The 25,905-nt window shown below is 46.8% G+C and overlaps 1 protein-coding gene across 2 annotated transcripts in view; it reads left to right on the forward strand.

The window, feature by feature from the left end:
• Nucleotides 1-7,177: 7,177 nt before the first annotated feature.
• Nucleotides 7,178-25,905, forward strand: part of MMP28 (matrix metallopeptidase 28) — a 43,692-nt gene continuing 24,964 nt past the window's right edge. The window contains exons 1-3 of one of the 2 annotated variants that reach the window (XM_084651278.1): nucleotides 7,178-7,356; nucleotides 19,573-19,652; nucleotides 22,216-22,403. In XM_084651278.1, the coding sequence (XP_084507404.1) occupies nucleotides 7,258-7,356; nucleotides 19,573-19,652; nucleotides 22,216-22,403 (367 nt within the window). In that variant the 5' untranslated portion in view covers nucleotides 7,178-7,257. Of the gene's footprint in view, nucleotides 7,357-19,572; nucleotides 19,653-20,405; nucleotides 22,404-25,905 lie in introns of those variants that run through there. The other variant, XM_084651279.1, reaches the window with a different exon arrangement.

The raw sequence follows: 25,905 nt of genomic DNA on the forward strand, positions 1-25,905 counted from the left end.
GCTTTCAAATGGCCTGATGCTGTGTATGCAGGATGATGAATCTTAATGCTGCCTTGGGTGCCTGAAGTCCATCTGTCTTACTAAGCAGGTAAATGACCAATTAAACTGGCCAGGCCAACCACTGGAGCTTTATTCTTCCCACTGTTGCAATGAAAACTTCATGTCGCTTGGGTTGGGTTTAGCATTGCTGGCTGCACCACTAATTTTGCTACCAATGTTTTGCACCTTTCTCATGAAATGAATGACACTTTTTGCTGAATGCTGTGTCTTGTGGGAAACTTGCTGGCCAGCCAGGGAAGGGTAGCATTAGCCCTAATGACAGATCCACTCTCTTAGCTGGTCTTACTTAGATACAGCATTAAAGACAGTGGCGTGTTTGTTTTTTATTGTGGTGTTTTTGGGTCTTGTAACCAGTGCAAAAGCCCAGATGAAAGTTTAAGTATGACAGCACTCCTACCAGGTCCATCAGTGGATACTGGATGAAGATCAGTGGAACAAGATTTAATGAGGCAGGAATTGGCATCTGGTTTTTGAGCTAAAAGGAAAATGAATAGCTGGGAGCTGCCCAGGAGCTGTGTCCAGACTTGTGCTTTCCAGACAAGGTAAGGACAGCTGCTAACTCTTTGCCTTCCAATTAAGCAGGTTACTGCTCTTTGACCCTATAGTGTCTTGCACTTAGGCTAGAAAGCTGCCTGCATTTACTCCCAGAATTACGGCGCAGTTGCAAATCTAAATCAGTGCAACTCCTAAAGTGTTCAGTGGAGGGTTTCTGGTTTTATATGGACTTATGTAAATAAAGATAAGATGCTTTTATAATACCCTGCCTTCCTGTAGCAATTTTCATCAGTAGACTTCACAGCAACTTTACAAAGGAGATTAGTATATTATCACCATTTTACAGCTGAGGAAACTGATGTACTGAGAGGAGACCTGACTTGGCCGAAGTGACCCAACAAGTGACTAGCTGAGCCAGGAATAGAGTACAGGTCTCCTGAGTTCTAGTTGGCTGTGCTGTCCGTTAGGCCAGCCTGCTGTAAGATGGAAAGCTTTCTGTCCTGGCAAGTTTATAATTAATGCAGCCAAAAGGAGAAACAGGCCAACAGCTCCTGTACAGATCATGTAGGGAAAGACTGGCGGAATAAATGGGTTTGAGGGCTGTGGGGTAAGGATTAATTCTTCCCCCTTCATTCCCCCAATCCCTACATGTACAGCACCTAACACAAGAGATGTAAAGACTTTGCCATTTTTAAAAAGGCCAGCAGGGGTGTTGTTTCGGAAGGTCTTGTTATGAAACAGTGACAAATTATTTATAAAAATGCATCTGGCACTTGCCAGGAGGAATAACAAGTTTATAAAATAACTACATACCACAGAGAGATGCCAGCACAGAAAGCGGGGATGCAGTAATTCCAGAATTTGTAATGCCACAAAAATAGCTAAGAATTCAACACAAGGCCAAGCAATTTCAGTGCTGTCTCCCGCTGGTAATAGCTTATCTAAAGTGATCACTCTCCTTACAATGTGTATGATAATCAAGTTGGGCCATTTCCAGCTATGGCCCAACTTGATTATCATACACATTGTAAGGAGAGTGATCACTTTAGATAAGCTATTACCAGTGGGAGAGTGGGGTGGGAGGAGGTATTGTTTCATGGTCTCTGTGTATATAATGTCTTCTGCAGTTTCCACTTTATGCATCCGATGAAGTGAGCTGTAGTTCACGAAAGCTTATGCTCAAATAAATTGGTTAGTCTCTAAGGTGCCACACGTCCTCCTTTTCTTTTTGACTTCAGTGTAGCTAGGATTGCATCCAGTAGAAACACCAAGATTAGCCCAGACACAGGTATCTATTATGTTTCCACCAGTAGGCGGCACCTGCTCCTGCCCCAATTTTGGTTGCCCTCAGTTTCATTATACAAGCTTGGCAACAACACAGCAGTCCAAATTCACTCTCGGGTGCGAGCAGGCTTTTTTTTAAAAAAAAAAAACCAACTCCTCAATTTTTAGTTCTGACACCCTTCTGTAATTCAAACAAGGCCCTGATCCCGCATAACTGCAGGCCCGCCGAAAAGTTCCTTTGGCTCCAAGGAAGTGAGACTCAGCGCGTAAAGTGAAGCATGCGTATAAACCCTTGCAGGATCAGGGGCCTAAGCTTGCGATGTGTTTTACTTATTTTTACGCACGCATAACTCAAATAGCTTTAATTTAAAAATAGTCTTCTGGGAACTGTGTGGTTCAGGAGATGGAAGATACACACTGTCTTTCCCACTCAGCTCGATGGGTCAACTCAAGCCATGTCAGTGCTAACCCAAGGTTACACTGGGTATGGGTAAGGCCCCTCGTTTTTGGGTTACCAATTTTTACCTTGGGTTTTACAAAACCCGCTATTGGGTTGTACTGATTTCCCCCTGAATTTTGGCCACTCAAGTACATGGAAAATACTGATCACGTTAAGGAAATCCAATCCATTACATTAGGTAGGTGTGCTTATGTTAATAAATTAGTCTAAGTACAAATGCAAGGTTGTCTGTTAAAGTAAGGTACGGTAGTGGAAGATACGCACCTGTGCAGGTGGGTACTTGAGTCATAAAAACAGAAGTGCAGTAACTCCCTGGAGCCGGCTATCCGCTGTGGAAGGAGAGATGGGGGCTCAGTAACCTGGTCAGGTTGCTGAACTGAAGTGGGCCCAGAAATGGAAGAGTTGGAGGAGGTAGCATGAGGAGATGACTCCCTTTCTGCTTCTGGGCCCACTTGTCTCTCTTTGTTGTTTTTCTTCTGGCCTCCCATCCCCCAGTGTTAATCCTGATATTTACCCAGAGAACTATGCAGTTAATTTTGTCCTGTTTTTAAAAAAAATTTATGATAAACACTGATAAATTCCTGGGAAATTTTAAGCAAAATAAAGCCTGAAAATGACCTCCTGAGCTCCCTTACAACCCTGATATTCTATGATTCTATGAACACCTTCCACTTGATTTTTTTTTTAATTGCATTAAAATTGCCTTGAACCTTTCCTATTGCTAAACAGCTGTTAACCATTCTGTTGGTGGATGGGAGAAAGGCCAGCTTTGAAAAGCGGCTGCTATGTAGGAGCTCCTTTTCATCAAGATTTTTCTTATGTGCATGAGACCAATGGGAAAACGTTATCACAATGCAACGGGAAGTTACATATCTAATCCCTGCGCATCAATTCCATCTGCCAGAAGGCCCGGCAAAGAGTAATTCTTGTTGTCATTTTGTTATCAAGATAACAAACAGAGGAGCCTGGAATGCTTGGCCGATAGTGATTCATAATGTTGGTTTATAAACTTTTCCTGAACTCACCTCCGCCGGAAACAGACGATGATTTATTTGCTGCTCGGCACTGCTACGCCATCACCCCCCGTATATTTTCATAAACCTTTACGGCTGCAGAGCTGCTGCTGTAGTGATGTATTTTACCCTCCATTACGTTTTTTAGGCTACAATTACAATACTCGAGGCTGCAGTTCAGGCTAAGCACTGGGATGCGAGCCACCTTAGAATCAGAGGTTCAAATTCTGGAAGTCTCATCACCTGCTGGGGGAGAAAAGGAGAATTTGAAGTCCCTGCAGTTACGATCTTCCAGAAACAAGGCCCTGTATGGATGTTCAAGAAGTTGTGGTGCTGTTGTACGGTGTCTGTGGCCAAACTTCCCCTCCCGGTGCTGCTCTATAGCGTGTTGGTTGCCTGGCTGCTGTTCTCCTCCCAAGAGGTGGCTGCATTTCCATGCTAGGTTAATTGCAATACTCTTTGGGATTTTGTGTGATGAAAACGGTTTAAAGCCTTGAACCTGAGTCTCTCTCAGTTTGGGGAAGAAGGAAAAGTGGCAGGGTTCAAATTCCTGGATGTAATTCCCACCCTACATTGCAGTTCTGAGTTTGATCCTGAACCTGAAAGGGTCTTTAGTTCAGGTCTAAGTTCAGCTGTGTCCAAATTCTTGAAAGAACTATCGCTCTCACAGGAGCGGCTGAACTCACGTTTCTGGTTTTAGGGGCCAAAATCTCTTGAGCAGCAGCTTTTCAGACCTGGGCTTTCTAGAATCCAGACTTGAGCCTGGGCCCTGACTCAGCCTTGAGCTCAAGGCCGGCTCCTTGACCCAGCTTCGGCATGGGTCAGACACCAGCCTCCTAAAAATCACAAAAAGAAAAGGAGTACTTGTGGCACCTTAGAGACTAACCAATTTGTGCCACAAGTCCTCCTTTTCTTTTTGCGAATACAGACTAACACGGCTGTTACTCTGAAACCTAAAAATCACAGAAAGGAAACTCAGGAAATGCAGTTAGAAGGTTCAAACATTTCTTGAGTCATTAGGGGGCCCTGGTTCAGGTGCTTTTCCAGACACCTCTGCGCAGCGGGGTAATGTGAGGATGGAGTTTCCTGCTTTGTTTGGACCTAAGCCAGTCACTTTCCCATAGTTGTATTCTCAAGTGAAACAGCAGATGGACGGTTACTTCCTCAAGCCATCTCACACACTGATGCGTGTGTAGGAGACTTTTTTTTTCCTGCTAAAGGGACTGTTGCTTAGAAGTGCCCTGAGGAACATTCTCATCTTGTATCCGCTTGGCTGTGCCGGTAAACGGACACCAAATATTCCACTGAACCACCCCCTCCCGCATCTTGGCCCCGGTCTCTTATGATATCCCACCTCGCCCCTCCAGGCATTCAGGCTCATTGCCCTGATATCTGAGCATCTGCCCCAACTCCAGCCTTGCCACTCCCTTCGTTTCCTGTCTTTGGGCCGGCTATCGCTCAGCCTCCAATATCCTGCAGCACCAGGGTCTCCCCTCTCTCTTCCTTTAAATCACTTCTGTAGCCTGCAAGCTGGCAATCTGTATGACAGACAAACATCAGGCAAGGCGTGCTGGGAGAATCAGAGGCTGGCTATTGTTTTCAGTTGGGATGGGCGTTGATGTGGCCTATATAAACTGGTGCTACTTTGGCATCAATCGTAGGTGGCCTAACTCTGAGTCCTTCTCCTGAGACTGACTTATGGGCCTTGGAACCCCTTCAAACTGAGCTGGGCCTCCCTGTATTCTCCATCCAAATGAGTTTCTAGGAGCTGCAATTGTGCAGAAATCTTGGGAAGCGAGCCCACTGTCTGCAGGGCGGGACGGGGTACATGGGAGCAGGACAGGCTCAGCGGGAGTCAGCATGGGGAGGACTGGAAAAGGGGGGAAAAGAAAAAATTTGAGTGAGTTAGTTGCAATGAGCCTGTGGGTTCGTCTACACTGCAGCCGGGCACAGGGGGCCACAATGGGGTAACCGCCCCCAGGATGGACCTAGGGTTTCAAACAGGATTGGCCTCAGGGTGGTTAGCCCCTCTGGCTCCCTGTGCAGCTGTTACCATGCTGTGATTTTTAGCATGCTGGCTTAGTCAGACCTAACTCAGAGTATGTCTCTCCAAGGGGGGCGTGACACCCCCAGCTGCGGTGTAGACATACTCTGAGTTGCAAAAGACACACAAGAGTTAGACTTTTGATCAGGGCTTCTTAACCCCATGTCGCTGTTGTTCCCGGGTTACTAGTCCGTGGTGGATAAAAGTCGGAACAAAGGGCTGGGTAAAGTCTTGAAAGCAGGTTAGGAATTCCTTGAGATGAAGGATGGTCTCATGGGTAAGAGACTCAATGGACTGCATTCAACTTTCAGCTCTGACCTCCTTGGGCTGGTCATTAAAAAATAATAATTTCCCGGTGCCTCAGTTTCCCCATCTGTAAAAGGGGCTGATAAAACTTCCTCTTCCTCTTTATACTGTAAATGCATCAGGATTGTCTCCTGCTATACGTGTGTACAGCACGTACTGCAAGGGGGTCTCAGCGTCAGAGACTTCAGCTGCTATAGAAATACACAAATAATAATGATGTAAGGCTGGAGCGTGGTGTGAATTCCGGTAGCTTGCTACTAGCTCTCTGCAGTGCCCCTAGGTCTGGAGGGGCCGGGATTGGGTCTGGTTTTATTTAACATCTTCATTAATGAGCTGGAAGGGGTTGGAGCCATGCCTAGCTTAAATGAACACATCTGCAGATGAGCCACGTGGGCCAGAGCAATACACCAAAATCTTGGTGCAAACTGCCCTGGAAAGGGGCTGCCTGGAGGGGGAGCGTCTGCCAGACTGTTCTGTTGAGGAAGTGGGGGGCAAGGTGAAATGGGCACAGTGTTGCTCCCCCACAAAGCTCGTGGCTGTCTGCAGAGCCAGGGCAGGGCCCTGTGCCACCAGAGGAGAGCTAGGCCATGTTTTTAGCCCAAAGCTTTTTGCAGATTCACCTACCCCACAGTGTGTTGTGAATTTGTGTCCATGGTGCCCAATTGTTTTCCGTGCCCCCCCCCCCACCTTGAAAGAAAGAAAAGAAAACCGCTCAAGGGTTTGATTTTGCCATTCAAAATGTCTCTCTATTTCAAAATTTCCTTTAATTTTGTTAAAGGATCACGATTGAAAGTCACCACGCAACATTCCGGTTGATCTCAAACAAAATGTGTCAACCTTTTGATTCAAAAATATCCCTGCTTGGGTTTGACCTCAAACCATGTATAATATATATATATTTGTTTAAAATTTCAGAATTGCCAGGGACCCAAAACATCCCTTCTTGGCCCAGCTCTGTTCCGGGTCCATCCTGTCTCCTTTTATCCCCCAGAGACCAGGCGGCCGGGGCAATATCTTGGACTGGGCCAACAAAGACAGGCTGGCCAGCTCACACCCAGCTCTTCTTCGGGTCTAGACTGGGAAGCTGGGGGGAAAGGGGTTGGCAGAACTAACCAGCCGCTTGAGGACAAGTGCCCTGCAGAGGAGCTGGGTGCATCGGCCAGCAGGGGCCGGGCCGGGCCGGGCCCTGGCACCTTCCAGAGGTCGCCTCTCATCCCCTTCCGTTCATCCCAGCTCCGAGGAGCCCGGCGGGGCACCGGGGGGGCTGCCAGGACGGGGGAGCGGGGCCCCCAGAGCGGCGAGGCGGGTTTATGGGGCGCAGCGGCTGAAGCCGGGGGGAACTCGGCCAAAGTTTGGGGGCACAGACCCAGCAGAATCGTGGCCAGCGGAGAGTTTCCAGCTGGTCCCCGCAAGCTGCTGCCGGCGGATCTGCCGGAGCCCCGGGGCCGGGACCAGCCCCCAGCGGGGGCGGCGAGCCGAGCGCCCCGCCCAGGCAGCTCGCCTCGGCCGGGCGTGCCGAGCCCTGCCCCAGCTGGCGAGCCCGGCCGGGCTGCTCCCGGGGCCAGGCGCCAGAGCGGCCGGCGGAGCGCACGGGGATGGAGGCGGCGGCTGCCGCCCTGGCCGCCCTGGCCCTGGGGCTCCTGCTGCTGGCGGCGCCCGGCCCGGGGGCCAGCCTGGAGCGGGGGGCCGCCGAGGTGAGGGGCTGGGGCGAGGCGGGGGGAGCTGCCCAGCCCGGGGGGAACTCCGGGGTGCGCGGGGCAGGGCGCCCTGGGGAGGGGCAGAGGGATCCCGGGGGGCTGCAGGGATCCCGGGGGGCTCTGGGGGGGGGGCTGCGGGGATCCCGGGGGGCTCTGGGGGGCTGTGGGGATCCCGGGGGGCCCATGGGGAGATCCCGCTATCCCTCGCCCTAGAACAACACGGGGCTACGTGAGAGACCGACTGAAATCGGCTCTAAGGGAAATGGGGGGATTCCTTTATCTGGGTCATTTTGCCATTTTATTTGGGTTTCAGTTTATTTTTGTCTTTATGGCACTGAAGGGGGGTCTCCCCTCCTGTTCATTCTGGAGAATTTAGGTGTCAGATTTTGGCACAGAACAAAGGGAGCCTTTAGGGCTTTGAGGTTCCTCTCATGGGGGCTCTGATTCAGTGAAGATTTACACAGATGCATAATTTTCAAACCATGGGTAGAGTGCCATTGGGTTAACTGGGATTGCTCATGGTTATAAAAAATCAAGCACGTGCATAAAACCAGGCAGCAGCATGGTTTTAAAGTATAACCTACAAGATCTGGGAGAAGCTGTTTCCACCCCCACCCCGTTCCCCCCAATTATTATCTGCATTCCCAACCCCAACTGCTCCAGAACCCTGAGCCCAGCTCTTAAAATTGTGAGACTGGCATAAAATCATGAGATTTACAAATAAATAAATAATTTTGGATTCTTTTTATTCCCCTCTGGGTTTTGAGCCTTAAGGTGTGTGTGTGTGTGTGTGTGACATTTTTAAGCACCTCCCCTCAGTCCTGAGGGTTAGAAAAACAGGAAGGATGGACCAGTGTTTAGGGCCTGGGACTTGGGAATCCTCTATTCAAATCCCTGCTCTGCCACTGACTTCCTGTGTGGCCTTGGGCATGTAGTTGCTCTCTGCCTCAGTTCCGCATCTGTAAAATGGGGATAATAGCACTGCGTCACGGCAGGTTGGAAGGATGAATATGTTCAAGTGTGACATGCTCAGATACTACAGTCCCACAGGCCACGTAAGTACTGTCAACGTTTATTTTTGTTTTTACATGAAAGTGGAGATGAGCGCTTTGAGATCTGCTGATGAAATGTGTTATCTAAGAGCTAGGTGGTGGTGGTATCAATAATAATAATTATCCTGAATTAATCACGACTCTAGAAGCTGAAGTTTTAAGAAAAAACATCGAATTTGGCGAGACTTGTCATTAAAACCACAGGAGTAGGTAACACTGGACTACATAAACTAGACGCACGAGTTTGTGTGCAAATTGCTAATTGTTTTATTCCCTGGCTTGGCCTTTGGTTTTCTTTGTGTTAGTGGTGACTGTGATGGCAATAAAAAATAAAGTTGAAAAGCTACATCTGAAATATCTGAATGTTGAACCATTATTATCCCCTCTATGCACATGGAGAAAAGGAGGGTGTGGATTCAGATTGGATTCGAATTTGGGAGAGTTGGCTCCCAGTCCCATGCTGAGGGCACTGGCCAACGTTTAGCTGATTCAGGGAAGCACTTTGCCAATTCTCCTTGCAGTCAGCGGGACTTTCTTAAAACAGTGGGGTGTGTGCTTCGGTCCCATTGGCATCAATTAAAGTTAAGCACATGCTTAAAGGTAAGCACGTGCGGAAGTGTTTTCCGGAATCTGGCTCTCTGTGTACAATACATTAAATGACAAAATCCCTGTAGCTTGATGAAGGAAATACCATGAAGCCATTAGAAATAGGCAGAAAGATTGTTTAGAAAAGAAAGACAGAGAAAGGGTTGGAATACTTGTGGCACCTTAGAGACTAACCAATTTATTTGAGCATAAGCTTTCGTGAGCTACAGCTCACTTCATCGGATGCATAAAGGGTTGTTGGAGAAGTGAGAGAGAATGTAAGGCATAGCTGAAACCTCACTGAGGAATTTTTTATACCTCCTCCCCCCATATCACTGTGGTGTCTGGCTCCCATTTCTCTCCCCCTTCACATGCTCATTCTTGAGCACAAACTGAATGTACTTCCCTAGGAGTATTTATATGTGCTGAGAAATCCACCAAAATATTCCTAAATCTGCCTTCACTTGGTATAGTAGCTCCTCCAACGTAGCCACTCAGTCTGTGTGTGTAAAATTGAGCTTGCCAGCACGGGCAGGAGTGAATTTTGTATTTTTGTTTATCGAGTGCTGGGATTAGCCTGCTGTGTTGTGAGAGGTAGTGTGCATTCCCTCTCCCTTGTTGTATTGTGCGGCTTCAGCGGAATTGGTGCTGCCTTTAAAGGAACTAAACACGAGGGCTGTCCACTAATCGCAGTTAATGCCAGCGATTAACGCAAAACAAATTAACGAGATTTAAAAAATAAATAGCAGTTTTAATCGCACTGTTAAAGAGTAATAGAATACCAATTTAAATGTATTGTAAATGTTTCTGGATGTTTTTCTACCTTTTCAAATGTATTGATTTCAATTACAACACAGAATGTGAAGTGTACAGTGCCCACTTTATATTGGGTGACCAGACAGCAACTGTGGAAAAAACGGGATGGGGTGGGGGGCAATAGATGGCTATATAAGAAAAAGTCCCAAAAAAACAGGACTGTTCCTTTAAAAATGGGACATCTGGTCACCCTAACTTTATATTATTATTTTTTTATTACAAATATTTGCACGGTAAAAAAGATAATGATGCAAAGCCGTGTAAACTGACGCACCTTCATTTTCATCATCTGACTTAGATGCTGCCAACAGAAATTAACTCTCTTTTTTTTAACAAGCATCATCAGCATGGAAGTGTGTCCTCTGGAATGGTGATTGAAGCATGAAGGGGCATGCAAATGTTTAGCATATCTGGCATGTAAATACCTTGCAATGCCGTCTACAATAGTGCCATGTGAATGCCTGTTCTCTTTTTCAGGTGAAATTGTAAATAAGAAGCAGGCAGCATTATCTCCCGTAAAAATGTAAAGAAACTTGTTTGTCTTAGTGATTGGCTGAACAAGTAGTAGGACTGAGTGGACTTGTAGGCTCTAAAGTTTTACATTGTTTTGTTTTTGAGCGCAGTTAGGTAAAAAACCAGTTACATTTGTCAGTTTCAGTTTCACTTTCACAATAAAGAGATTGCACTACAGTACTTGTATGAGGTGAACTGAAAAATATTATTTCAGTAGTTTATCTTTTTCACAGTGCAAATATTTGTCATCAGTAAGAATAATATAAAGTGAACACAGCATACTTTGCATTCTGTGTTGTAATCAATTTATTTGAAAACGGAGGAAAAACATCCAAAATATTTATCATAAATTTAAATTGGTATTCTGCTATTGTTTAAAACTGTGATTAATCATGACTTTTTTTAATCTTACAATTAATTGTGATTTTTTTTTAAAAATTGTTTGGCAACCCTACCCAAAACCTCACTCTTGTGGGGCTAACCTCGCACTCCTACCACAGCAGGAAATAGGTGATGTTGGAGTGGCAGAAATCAAATATGTCCCACTTTAGTGAACTGTGGATCTATCACGTTGCCCACATCAGAGACTTTTCATCAGAGCAAGGCTGGGAAGGGTTAGGTTTTATCAGCACACGTCAATAAATGTCAATTTCAGCATATACACCCAAAGGGAGGGGGAAAATGCTTGGATGATATTTGAAATTTACAGATAGGCAAAGAAAGAAAAATGCTGCTTGAAAACTAAGACCTTCTGGGGAAAGCACTGGATTTGGATGCATTAGTTTACACTCCCAGCTTGGCCACCGACTGTCCTTGTGCAAATCACTTAGGCCTGCTCTCCGTTTAAAGATTAGATGGATTTAGCTCCACGCTCTGAGAAATTTCACACCCTGAGTCCTAATCCATGGGGAAAGACACAACTAGGTCGGTGGAAGAATTCTTCTGTAAATCTAGCTACCGCCTCGCAGTGGTGGAATAACGACCTCAACGGGAAAACCCCTTCTGTCGCTGTCGGAAACATCTACACCATGGCAGCCCAGCTGCAGCCCCGTAGCTGTCCAGACATGGGCTCTCTGGGCCAGGGACTATCTCTTGCCAAGTATCTACGCAGGGTCTCGCCCAGTGGGATGCTGGTCTGTAGGTGCTATTGTATTTCTGCTAAGAGTGACACCCCCACAAACTTTCCTTGTGAAAGATTTAAATTAAACTGTTTTTAAAAATTCTGCTGCTGGAATAATTCCTTCAATTTGGCTCCAGTATATTTCCCCCCTTAACAGGAGGAAAAGCAGCACTGGGGTGGAGGGAGAGGTCATGAGTCGATTTCCTGTAAGGAATAACCGTCATCATTTTATTGATCCTGTAATCTAAGGAGGAATAAAAGGCTCATTAGATCATAGCTGCTAACAATGGCTAGTGATCACACCAAGGTGTCAAAGTTCAAAGATTTTAAGTGGGGGGGGGGGAGGAGGGATAGCTCGGTGGTTTGAGCGTTGGCTTGCTAAACCCAGGGTTGTGAGTTCAATCCCTGAGGGGGCCATTTAGGGATCTGGGGCAAAAATTGGGGATCGGTCCTGCTTTGAGCAGGGGGTGGGACTAGTTGACCTCCTGAGGTCCCTTCCAACCCTGATGTTCTACGATTCTACGAACGTGAACCTCCATGTGGATAATTGCGACGCAATTACATGAGTCACAGATGTGAATGTGCAGCGTGAACAATCAAACTTTCTTTACAGCTGGGTCATGAAACAATCATTGCTTGTTGCTGAAAAGAACGCCCTGGAGTCAAATGTTTGAAAGCTTCTGGGACCAGTCAGATTTCGCTTTCCTGACTTTTATTCTGACTAATGGTGACGGATTCTATTTTTTCCCTCTCTTGATATCCCTTTAAAAACAAAACCAAGCCCCCCCTTCCCCCAAACATTAATACTTTTTAAAAAGAGCAGCGGGTGAAAACTGGTTCGGCAGGTATTTGGGTGTTTGTTGGGTCAGAGCCTCATTCTGAACGCTGGCAAAACTCCCCCAGGCTCCTTAACCCATCTGGTTTCACTTGCACCACAGCGACTCCTGCCTCTCCCGGGGGCGAGCGAGATGACCATTGGGCCACCGAGCGGGGAATGCAGGCTCAGTCCCAAGTCTTTGCAGTCGCTCAGGGCAAAGCCGAGAAGGCTGTCTGCGTTTACAACGGCAGTTATTTTCCCAGCATCTGTGCTGAGTGAAGGGAGTCTACGGTAGCCAGAACGTGGAGGCCAGAAGACGAAAGGAGGGGGGAGGCATACAGTTCACGAGCAAAGGGGAAATTCTAGTTTATGCTGATGTGAAATTTATTTATTTAATATTGAAGCAACTGAGAAGAATCTCTTTGATTGCTCAGTGGAAAATAACACGGCACAGATGAGACACAGGTCTGAAACTGTGTGCATTTCAAGCTCCTCGTGGTGGTTAGATGTATCTAATTTTTATAGGGATATACTATGTATTATTGGTGTTCCAGCACCACCCGGGCTCTGCTTGGCGCTTTCCAAACAAGCAGGAAGCCACTGGGCCAGGTTGGTATAATGCCGTTGCAGGTCTGGTCCACTGAAATTGATGAAGATACTCCATTTACACCAGCTGAAGATCTAGCCCACAGTCCCTGCCCAGAAAAGGCAGGTCAAGAAGACAAACAAAGCATGAAGAGCTTGGAAAAGGCTTAAAATATACAGTCAAAATGTAAACAGCTTACATGTTCTATCTTTGTTCCAATCATTCTGTTGTCTGTTGGTTAATTTCATGTTGGAGTGGGTCTTGAGGGACATGCAGGAGAGGGCATTCCTTATGGAGGAATTTCATATGCAGGGGTGGCATGGGAGGAAGAGTAAAGCAGGGTGTTGGTTTAACCGATCTCGGACCTCGTTTTCCGTTGAACTTGGTTCGTGTACCTTTTCAGTGATGGAGGAAACTAGGGCTGTACTTGAAGTATCGTATGTGTGTTTGAAAAAAGATCCATGAGGACTCACTCCAAGAGGTTGTGCCATCCAGAGTGCAGCTTGGGAGTGTGGGAAATAGACAAACAAGAAGTCTTTGCATCCCCCTAGACCACATGTTTAGAAAGCAGTGAATAGTTTAGGGTGATGCAGGTAGCATGGATCCTACCATCACAGTGTTTATCCTCCTATAGCGCTCTTCACCCAAGCATCTTGCCATGCTTTGTAAACGTTAATTAAATCCTTATCAGTTCTGTGAAGTAGGTAAGTATCGTTATCCCTGTTGGAGGGAAACTGAGGCATGGGAGTTAAGGGCCTTCATTTCAGAGGTGATGAGCACCTGCAGCTCCCATTGACTTTCAGTGATGCTATTGGCCCTCTGCGTGTCTTCGCAACCCCTAAGCAGGGGTGCTGGAAGTAGGGGTGCTGGGGGGGCTGCCGCACCCCCTGGCTTGAAGAGGTTTCCATCATATCCAGGGTTTACAGATGGGTTCAATGGCTCTCAGCCCCACCCCCCACTGTACAAATTGTTTACTGTGCTAGCCATTGGTAATGCTGACCTTGCAGGAAGGAACTTATTGGTTTAACTGCTGAATTGGAATGCATGTGGATTTGCTTGCGTGGCAGCCACTTTATCCACTGTGACGGGGAAAGGGAGATACAAAAATAGGTTCTTTGTAGATTTCTGAGTTGTGCCAGGTGGGACCGATAGCCGGAGAGAGGCTGAGGTCCAAAGGACGTGGCATCCAGCTGAAACTATCATTCAAATGAGGGAGAAGGGCCTTCGAAGTGTTTCTGATCTAAAACAATTATGGTCTGCCTGAAGTCCCGCTGTCTTGGGGTTAAGGATTCAACCTGCAACTAAAATCTGTTGCTTCTAATTGTGGTTTCCAAGGGGAGGAAATTCAAACGGTGTTTGGTTCTTGCCTATGGACACTTTCAAGTGAGGAAACACCTTGCCCTCGGCCTGAAGTGTCCATAGGGATGTTTTCCCCGGCGGGAACTCTTGCTCTCTTGGAGTGTTATCCGAAGCGAGGCCAGGACGTTGCAGCTTTGTCTTCCCTTCCAGCTGCAGGCAACCAGGGCCAAGCTTCATGCAAGTCATTCATGGGAACAGCAGTGGGTGGGCTGTCTGCTCCAGGGCTGAAGCCTCTGCCATAAAGCCCTAATTGGCTTCAATGGGCTTTGGGTCAGGTCCTGACCAGGAAAGCAGGATCTGTATCATAGGTACTTACAAGGCCCCCATTGCCTTAGTACTCGAGTCTCCAGATCCTCAAAGGTATGAAAGTGCCAACTGCCAAGTTCCCATTGAAATCAATGGTCGTTAGGTGCCTATATACCTTTGAGGATCTGGGCCTGAGTGCTTCATGCTCTTCGGTGTATTTATCTTCACAGCACCCCTGTGGGGCAGGGCAGGGCTGTTCTCCTTGTCCTATGGATAAGGAACCGAGGCACAGAGAGGCTACACCATTTCACTTCCCTGCCTCAGTTTCCCTGTCTGCCAAATGGGATAATACAGGCCACCTTTTAGGGGTGTGCTCCTTTGTCAGTGAGCATCCGTGTCAGGGCCCGAAAGGGTCAAATACCTTTGCCACTTTCACCCAATGAATCCCTTCCCCCACAGCATCCTCAGCCCTGTGCATAGTAAGTCCTTCCTGCCCTGGCTTGACCTGCTCCCTGGGGCACTTGCTGCCTTCTGTGAGTCTGGCTTTGAACCAGCCAGAAGAATTTCCCTCTTGTTTTGCTCCATTCTCCGGTGCAGAGGGAGTGCTGGGCATGTTTTCCTTTAATGCTCAACTATTCATTTCCTGCTGCTTTTTATATTGCATGGAAAATAGAATTTTCCCTTCTGTGGCAGCGGACGGGGTGGGGTGGGGGCTAAAACTTTCCTAGCATTGCGAAACTTTTAATGATGGCTTCTAGCTCTGCCTAGTAACTTTAAACTGTAGCTGTAATGAGATTTAATCATCTTGTTTTGATCAAGTGACATAAAATCCCCCTATTTGTATTCTCCGGGGTGGGGGTTCAGAGCTGTGGCAATTCTAGAGGCTGTGTTGTCTATTGGTTAGAGCAGAGGTGGCTGAGAGTCAGGATTCTTGGTTCCATTGTTATAGTCAAAGGTCTCTGGTGCAGGGACCTTGCCCCCAATCCCAAAGGTATTTAGGCACCTGCATTCCATTGATTTCAGTGGGAATTAGGTGCCTAAATACCTTTGGGGACCTGGATCCTTGTCGTGTTCAATATCTATAATTGCCATGCAGAGCCAGAGAACTATACACGCAAAGCAGAACTCACCCCTTTGTGGATGGCCAGCATAAAACCTATATCCATTTCACTACTAGAGGTTTGTATCTGCATCTGATCCATGATCCGCGAAAAAGGTCCGCAAATATCTGTGGATTTGCAGGGCTGTATTCGCTACCTCTCCGCGCAGGAGTGAATGTCACCCACAAGGAATAATCATGCTCTATTCAGGGTCTGTGCAATTGATTACATAACTGGTCCCCAGAGTAATAATGGAAACCATTAAAAAAAAATACCCAAATAAACATTCCCCTGCTGTGTTTACAACCCAAATATTGCCTCCCATGAGAGCTGGCAAGTGAAACTGGCCAGAAACTAAAGGCAAGGTGACAAGCCTAGTTTCATTTTCAAAGCGGAGTGAAATCCAGAACATTTTAAGGGCTTGTATGTGCTGGGAAGCTAATTCAGATTAGGCACAGTATGAATTTAAAGCAGCACAGCTATTCCTGATTAACCCCACTTTGTGGATTAAACTGATTTGGAATATGGCACTCTGGAATAAAAGCATCCAAACCGAGAGTTAATCAGGAATAGCGATTCCGGAGTAACTCTCCATAGAGACAAGCGCTTCACACACAGCATGAGACCTTGTTGACACACACAATTACTCCAGAATAGTGACTGTGCTTTAAATTCACACCCTACCTAAATTGCAGTTAACTTTCAACAACAGACAAGCCCTTTGTAGAGAAAAATACATTAGATTTCCCCCCCTCCCCGTTTTAAGAATTTGAGGTATTATTAAAGCACACACACGGGAATGTGCTTAAAACGTGACTTTTTTTTAAAACTGAGTTTCCCTTTGAATGTTTGTAAAGGGCTTTTAGACTCTCTGATTGGAAATATGTTGTGGCATAACAATATTGTAATAAGACCGTGCACTTTTTGTATCGGGGGCGTCGGCTTTCCATTTGTGCTGCATTGCACCTTTGGGTGCAATGAAACAGTTGGAAATAAGACCAGCAAGCACCATACAAGTAACTGGTGGTGATCTAAGTTCATCTGTGGAGTAACAAACACAAAGGCATAGGTGTTAAAGAGGGGAGGGGAGGGGAGAGAAACAGTCTTATTCCTCAGACATTTTTTTTTTCTATGCTGTGTGGTTTTAGCCGTGTCAGTCCTAGGATCTTAGAGAGACAAGGTGAGTGAGGTGATGGTTTTGTTGGACCAACTTCTGTTGCTGAGAGAGAGAAGCTTTCCAGCGAGACAGATCTCTTCTTGAAGCTCGGCTCTCTCACCAACAGAAGTTGGGCCAATAAAAGAGATCACCGCGTTGTGTCTCTAACGTTTTGTGTGTGTTTGGCTATACCAGGTGTTGTATATCACAGCTGGAAAGACACAGTCTCTGGCAGGGCTATATGATGAAATCTGTGGTCCGCCTGCATTCCCCCCCCCCTCAACTCAGGTGTATTTACTCCAGGAATGCTGATAAGGAAAGGGGAGTACCGGAGAGAACAGAGATGGAACAGTGCAGTGCCTCTGGGGGTCTGCTGGTCTCTGCTGAGTCTTGGCTAGAAGCTGGATTAATGAGAAATGAGCTCTCTTTGTAGCATGCTAGGATAGCATGCTAACGGAAACGGCTTGGCTTTCCCTGAAAGCAATTGCTCACAAAGACCGAGCCAAACAGCAAAGTCACCCGAATTAATCAGAAGCGCGAGGGCTGCGTGCAGTGAGATGAGATTCAGTGCTAATGAATTTAAAGTCAGACACCTAGGAACAATAATTGGAAACCTTAGGACCTGAGTGCCTCACTACCATGGATGGATTTGTCCTCACAACCTCCCTGGGAGGCCGGGCAGGATGCCCATTGTACAGATGGTGAATTGAGGCACGGGGACACCATGGTCTTGTCTACACTGAAAAATGTTTCTGTTTCAGGTATGCTGGTATAGTTAAAGGGGCAAAAACCCTGAGGCTAGATGCACTTGTGGTCTAAAAGCTTTTGTATCCGTATAGCCTTTTCTGATTCAGCAGAGCAAAATGATCGATTCTGGTATAACTGGGTCTGTGCAAAGGCTTTTAGTGACGTAACTCTGTCCGCAACAGACTCTGTTTAAGTCAGATTTGAGTTAATGGTAGTATCAGTCAAGTTGCTGTGTTAATCACCCCCCCCCACCCTGTAAGTCCGTGGCAGAGCTGAGAATTGAACCCAGATCTCGTGGCGAAAGCTCTAGCCTGTCTTAGACACGCTGTAGTGAAGGACAGTGCTGGAGAAGAAGGCCTCCGAGAAGACAGTCTGAAGGAATTGAGATTATAGCCTGGGAAGGAGAAGACTGAAGGAAGGCAGCTATAAACAATTCTGAGGAGTGAAGGGAGGGAACTGTTCGTCTCACAGAATAATAGAAGCAGCAGGCTAAATGTGATGGAGGAAGAAATCCCAGATCTGCTGGTAGCCATAGCAACTGGAGCCTGGAATGGACTCGCCAAAGGGAGTTGCGACAACTAGGCCCTGATCCTGCTCACCTTGAATTCAGTGTCAAAGCTCCCATTGCGGGTGCAGGGTTATGGCCTGTCATGGCAGACACCAAAAAGGATGGGATGTTAATGCAACAGAGTGTAACTTGCCTGTGCAGGAACTGTGGAGGTGTAAGGTAAAATAGTAGTTAAAAGCCATTGTTATGTTTGACAGCATACACATAAAGAAGTGAGATAAAACCGTAAATACTCTGCTGAAAGGTTGCAATGTAACATAACTTTATTTCTCAGAATTCAGAGAGAACTACATAAGAACCCAAAAATAGGAGAGACAAAACAGGCTGCTCCCTGGGGGCAGGGAGGCATAACTTTCCAGCCTGACTCTCATCACAAGCTTCACTGCAGAGCCCTCTAGCCTGCAAGCAAGACCAGGAGCCCCTTCTCCCCTTAAAATGATAGCTTGCAAATCCAACATGGTCCTCAGGACACCACAAATATATAGTTTAAAACAAAATATCTACATCCACCCTGCTTAACCCACCCACCCAAATGTATTGGTGACACCTTGGATCATGAAAACAGCCCAGTTGGTCTCACTTCAGTTTCCCATCAGTTACGCTCTCTGGTTCTCATTGCTAGCCGGGGAGGTTGGTTGTCGAATGAAACTGTTTCCACTGGGATGGGAGACAATTTCCTGAGAACTTTTCTATGCATCTTGTATGTTGGACCAAGTCTGACCTGACGAGGTCCCTTTATTTAAATAATTAATAATTAAAGAACAATCTGGAAAACAGAACTCCCTGCTGCAGAGCAGAGAATGCCATGAGATCATGTTCCCTCTCCAGTGATGCACCCAGTTCCTTTGCAGCAGAAGACCTTGCGCACACAACTTTACTGTGGCCACAAATCTCTCCTGTGCTCGATCCTTTCCCCCACTGAAGGCCATGGGAGTCTTGCCATTGACTTTGTAGGGCGCAGAATGGAGCTGATCAACATCCAGCGTCTTTCTCGTCCCTCAGAGGCTTAGAACCATTTCAGGACGCTTGGTGAACTTTGGCTGTGGGCTGTGTGGTCGGCAGGCTATGCCCAGAGCTCTCTGTTTGAGAGGCACGTCGCAGTGTTTCCAAAAACTCAGTGACTCTCAAAAATGTGTATTGTATTGGCAGTGTATTGTAACAAACGGGCGCATGTATGTGACAGTGCAAAAACTACTGCCCTCTGCTGGCTGGAATCAGAATGGCCCAATAATGTCATGAGGCCTATATGCCAGCAGAGAAAGAAGAGTCCCTTTTAGCTCAAAGTGGTAGAGGCTGATGCTTTTGGGATGGGAAGATCTCAGTTCTGTGACTTCTGTCCCCACGAAAATCACAAGTAAGCAACATCCACGCAACTGTGTACTCCTAGGTGGGCCTGGTTTTGCTGCACTATTTCCAGACGTGAACGTTGTGTCCCAAGCAATCAAGTGCAGATGAGCGACTGTTAATATTTTCAGGCTTTTTTTTCCCCCCAGTTGGGCTTCAGCTATGACTTAGTTTTCTCTCTTCCTGTTTTTCCTTTGATGGCAGATGTTCCTGGAGAAGTATGGCTACTTTGATGAGCCAGCTCCTAGTGGACCCACATCTGCACAGTTCGCAGAAGCAATGAGGTAAGAATCTTCCTTCGTGTAGAAATTTCAAATGCAGCAGACCAAGATCCCCATCCAGCCCCCGGCTTCTGGGTTGTGTGAGCTGCCCCCTGACCTTAGATGGGGTTGCCAACTTTCTACTCGCACAAAACTGAACATCCTGGCCCCACCCCTTTTCCGAGGCCCCACCCCCCGCTCACTCCACCCCCACACCCTGCTGTCGCTTGCTCTCCTCTCCCTCAATCACTCGCTCATTTTCACCGGGCTGGCTCAGGGGGCTCGGGTGCGGGAGGGGTTGAGGGCTCCGGCTGGGGGGTGCGGGCTCCGGAGCGGGGCCAGAAATGAGTTCAGAGTGCGGGAGGGGGCTCCAGGCTGAGGCAGTGGGTTAGGGTATGGGGGGGCATGAGGGCTCCAGCTGGGGGTGCAGACTCTGGGGTGGGGCTGGGGATGAAGGATTTCCAGTGTAGGAGAGTGCTCTGGGCTGGGACCGACAGGTTCAGAGGGCAGGAGGGGGCTCTGGGCTGGGGCAGGGGGCTGGAGTGTGGGGGGTGTGAGGGTTCCAGCTGGGGGTGCAGGCTCTGGGGTGGGACTGGGGTTGAGGGGTTTGGAGGGCAGGAGGGGGATGAGGGCTGAGGCAGGGGGTTGGGGCACGGGGTGGGTATCAGGCATGCAAGCTCTGGGCGGCACTTACCTCAAGCAGCCGCCAAGTCCCCCCACTTCCATCTCCTACGCGGAGGCGCTGCCAGGTGGTTCTCTGCGCTGCCCCGTCCACAGGTGCTGCCCCCGCAGTTCCCATTGGGGGGACAACATGGCAGCTGCTTCCCAGGAGCCGCGCGGCGTGGAGGTTAGCAGGGAGGCCACCAACTGGAAAAGTCGTTGATCGGAGCTGCCAGGATCCCTTTTTGACCGGGTGAAAATCGGACACCTAACCTTAAAGTCTCTTCCCAGCAAAGGTCTTTTGCTATGCTCTGTCTCTCTTATGAGCAGACAAAAGCACAGCTGGTTGTTCTAAAATACACAGTCGCATGCCCAGCGCCATTCAGCCCAGTATCTCACTGCACTGATTAGTTTTCCTTTTATGGCCTGGTTAGAATAATATCTGCAGCAATGCTGCAGTTCATGGCTGGCTGGAAGATTTCATGAATGCCTGGGATGACAGCCACACTTATAACAACAACACCACCGGGTCCTTCTATGGTGCTTTTCATCAGTGGATCTCAAAGCACATTACAAAGGAGGCCCCCTTTGTATCATCACCCCCATTTTGCAAATGGGTAAACTGAGGCACGAGACATGAGTTGCCCAAGGTCACCCAGAAGGTCAGGGATAGAACCCAGGTCTCCTGAGCGCTAGTCAGGTGCTCTGTTCCCTAGGACGCACCGTCTATGTTCTCTCCTACGCTGGCGTAGAGGGGCCATAGATTTCGAGGCCGGAAGGCCCATCGTGATTGAAGGGTATCATAGAATCATAGAAGATCGGGGTTGGAAGGGACCTCAGGAGGTCATCTAGTCCCACCCCCTGCTCAGAGCAGGACCAGTCCCCAACAAAAAGATTGTTGTCTCCAGGAAGCTGTGCTCCTCCTGGGGCTTTAGTTAACTGATTAATGCCAGGGGTGGGCCTCCCACCCCAGTGCATCCTCATGGATTGCGTTTGGTGCCGTGGAGATTTGCCCTTTCCGAGGGAGCCTGGCTCCGGAGAGTTTACCCTCCCTTCCCCAAGTGCCCAGCCTATGAGCATCGGCGAGAGGGGAGTTTCACACTGGTAAAATGGCACATGTTAGAGGAGGGATCGCGTGGCCACCAGTGGCCAAAGCAAACGCTATATCGACCCCTGGCTGTATTACGTTAACAGCCCCAGGAGCCTGTAGTGCAGCAGAGACCGCAGGAGTGCTGGGAGTTGTATGTGCCAGGGCCCAATGCCCTGACAGGGGACAGGGCTACAAAAGGTTCATGCCCCGTCACACGGCAGACTCCTGTTCCAGCTCCCCTGGGCCACGCTCTGATCTCAGAGACACCTGTGTGCACTCGGGTGACTGCACTGACTTCAATGCGTGTACCCCCGTCTAATTAAGGTCCAATCAATCCTGGGCCTCCCCTGCTAAGACTGCCCGCCAGAGCCAGGTGTGCTTCTCGTCTGTCTGCTGGGAGCTGAATGTGGAGACCTGCCTGTGAGAAACTGAACTGGGATGCACTGACTCATCTTAGCAAGGCAGGCAGTGTGGTGCAGCGGTTAGAGCACAGGCCTGGGAGTCAGGAGGCCTGGGTTCTAGTCCAGGCTCTGCTGTTGTGTTCCCTGCTCTGTGCCTCAGTTTCCCATCTGTGCAGTGTGGGTAACCACATCTATAAACAGCTTTCAGATCTGTGGATGACACGTGCTGCATCCTGCTCGCAGTACAACGAGAGCTTTGCCGTGGGACTGGGATCTGGTCCTAGAGGTGTAGAGTACTATCATTTCCCATAATGCACCAATGCCAGTGGCTATTCCGTGTGAACCAGTGATTGAGGGCTGGTCGTGCTATCATCCTGCGTGGCCATTCAGTTCCCCACCGTCTGCGCTGCCTCCGATGTTTCCCCTTCTTTCCCAGGGAGTTCCAGTGGGTGACCCACCTGCCTCTCAGCGGGGTCCTGGATACTTCCACGGTCCGCCAGATGAACCTGCCACGGTGTGGTGTGAGTGATGCAGAAAGCCACGCTGCCTGGGCTGAGCGGGTACATGCCCTGCTCTCCGGCAGACGGGCCAAGACGAGACGCGGGAAGCGCTACGCACAGCAGGGTAGGTGCTTTCACTGGTCACGGAGATTTTCATGGGCTGAGCGCAATAATGCAGGCTGCTGGCCAATTCAACCTGGCTACATGCTTCTGAACTTTTACATACTGTGACTTGATTCCCAGCACTCCCATCACTTGGCTGAGGCGCTGGTAGCTAATCCAAGGAAAACAAGAGCAGGAGAAGACCTAGTAAGTTACCTCGTCCTGCTGCTGCCTAGGATGGATTGTTCCTAGAAGCTGCCTGAAGATGGGCCCTTCTGCTGAGTTTTACCCATTCTTTTGCACAATCTGACCTCAGCAACAATTAGAGCCGATTGGAAACTGAAATTTCTGTTCCACTGGAAATTCTGAAATTTAGATTCTTTTTAGGGCTGTCAAGCGAATAAAAAAATTAATCGCGCTGTTAAACAATAACAGAATACCATTTATTTAAACATTTTTGAATGTTTTCTACATTTTCAAATATATTGATTTCAATTACAACACAGAATACAAAGTGTACGTGCTCACTTTATATTTATTTTTGATGACAAATATTTGCCCTATAAAAAACAAACAGTATTTTTCAATTCACCTCATACAAGTACGGAAGTGCCATCTCTTTCTCATGAAAGTGGAACTTACATACAAGTACGGAAGTGCCATCTCTTTCTCATGAAAGTGGAACTTACAAATGTAGAATTATGTCCAAAAAAACCCCCCTGCATTCAAAAATAAAACAATGTAAAACTTTAGAACCTACAAGTCCACTCAGTCCTACTTCAGCCAGTCGCTCAGACAAACAAATTTGGTTACAATTTGCAGGAGATAATGCTTCCTGCTTCTTGTTTACAGTGTCACCTGAAAGTGAGAACAGGCTCATGGCACTGTTGTAGCCGGCATCGCAAGATATTTACGTGCCAGACACCCTAAAGATTCATATGTCCCTTCATGCTTCAACCACTATTCCAGAAGACATGTGTCCATGCTGATGACGGGTTCTGCTCGATAACGATCCAAAGCAGTGCGGACCGACGCATGTTCATTTTCATCATCTGAGTCAGATGCCACCAGTAGAAGGTTGATTTTCTTTTTTGGTGGTTTGGGTTCTGCAGTTTCTGCATCTGAGTGTTGCTCTTTTAAGACTTCTGAAAGCATGCTCCTCACCTCGTCCTTCTCAGATTTTGGAAGGCACTTTAGATTCTTAAACCTTGGGTCGAGTGCTGTAGCTATTTTTATACATCTCGCATTGGTACCGTCTTTGCGTTTTGTCAAATCTGCTGTGAAAGTGTTCTTAAAATGACCGTGTGCTGGGTCATCATCCGAGATGGCTAGAACATGAACTATATGGCAGAATGTGGGTAAAACAGAGCAGGGGACACACAATTCTCCCCCAAGGAGTTCAGTCACAAATGTAATTAACGCATTATTTGTTTAACGAGCATCATCAGCATGGAAACATGTCCTCTGGAATGGTGGCCGAAGCATGAAGAAGCACATGAATGTTTATCATATCTGGCACGTAGATACCTTGCAACGCCAGTTACAAAAGTGCCGTGCGAATGCCTGTTCTCACTTTCAGGTGACATAGTAAATAAGAAGCGGGCAGCATTATCTACTGTAAATGTAAACTAACTTGTTTGTCTTAGTGATTGGCTGCACAGGAAGTAGGCCTGAGTGGACTTGTAGGCTCTGAAGTTTTACGTTGTTTTGTTTTTGAGCGCAGTTATGTAACAACAACAAAAATCTACCCTTGTAAGTTGCGCTTTCATGATCAAGAGATGACACTATAGTACTTGTATGACGTGAACTGAAAAATACTATTTCTTTTGTTTATCATTTTTACAGTCAAATATTTGTCATTAAAAATAACATAAAGTGAGCACTGTATACTTTGTATTCTGTGTTGTAATAGAAATCAATGTATTTGAAAATGTAGAAAAACATCCAAAAATATTTAATAAATATCAATTGGTATTCTACTGTTTAACAGTGCGCTTAATCGTGATTAATTTTTTTGAGTTAATTGTGTGAGTTAACTGTGATTAATCAACAGCCCAAATTCTTTTTTTCATTGTCCTGAATCATAATGAAAAGCCAAACTTTCCCATGGAACAAAAATTCCAAAAAATTTCTATTTGGGAGCATCAAATTCTTCCATTTCACTGATGTTGAAACACTTCATTTTGGTAGTGTCCAAATGTTATAATGTAATTAAAAGTATTATAATAAATACTGTATATATTATAGTATTAAAAGAATATTTAATGCAATATAAATGTCTAAACAAATCGAAATGATAAATCTTAAATGAAACTTTTGCATCTTATCAAAATGCAACATTTTGACTTTCTCGAAATGAGAGCCCATAAGAATTTGTTTCAACATATTCCTTATTGAAATGGACATGGTCCCATGAAATATTTTGATTTTGACAAAGCTGCATTTTCCAATAGAAAACTCTTCTGTTGGAAATATTTTAACCAGGTCTAGCAACCCTGAGATCCTGTTATTTATTCCAGATCATCTCCGCATGTCCTGCTAGGTCTGTTTTAAATTACTTTGGCAGCCACTACAAGCGTCCAGCTCTAGGCGTGGCCAGGGCAGTTGGATGTATCTTTTATTTAGTTCTTTTCCTGGCTTTACTGCAGTAATGTTATCCTTGGAGAAGATGGGGCAAGAAGATAGAATTATCTTTTCTCCCTTTCAAGGACATTTGAATGCATCTGTCTGTTTAAACATAATTTCACCCATTGGAACTTAACGTCTCTGATCAACATCAAGGAAATAGCTGCCCGAAATTAAAATTGTGTGACTGGGATCCAGGCTTGTTAGTGAGAAGGAAATTTTGGAAAACATGTATCTGCCTGTTCCAGCCTTTTGGAGGTTAATGGCTGAGCCACTGCTGAGTTGATCCCAGCACTAGGATTGTTTGGAAGGAATCGCACTGAACGTTGATTCTGAAAATTGTCCCAAGTTTCTCTCCACAGACAATAGCTTGCAAAGACACTGCTGTAAATGACTCTTATTCGGCATTGCTCTCAGTATTGCAAGTTCATGCTGTGCGGGTTCTATTCTATTCTCTCTCTTTTACTGTTGTATCTGAGCATCTTCCAATTGTGCATTAAGTAACATGGGCAACCTCTGGCATGCGTAGTTCATTCCTCCCTGGGGGAGCCGTGTGTGTGCTGTGGAGTGTCTTGTTTGGATAGGGTTTGGTTTTGCTTTAAATGTCCAAGCAAATGTGTTTGTACCTGAGAAGATAGGTCAGAGGAGTGTGCCTGGCACTTGGAGTGGAAGCTGGTAAAGTTTGTGAGGGTCCTGTGGGAGTTAGGATTTAAAATTTTTATTAAAGCTAATGTTAAAAGAAATTAGATAGTACATTAGTTGGGAAAAGAGTGTCTGTACATCTGGGTATAGTGCTTAGATTATTCACAAATACAAAGTTAGTTTTTTGAATGTCATATGCTACGTAGAGTACATAATCAGCAATAACCCAAATTTAGGTGAATAGATTTAACAATACA

This window comes from Lepidochelys olivacea, assembly GCF_965140295.1.
Source record: "Lepidochelys olivacea isolate rLepOli2 genome assembly, chromosome: 17".
NCBI classification, from domain to species: Eukaryota; Metazoa; Chordata; order Testudines; family Cheloniidae; genus Lepidochelys; species Lepidochelys olivacea.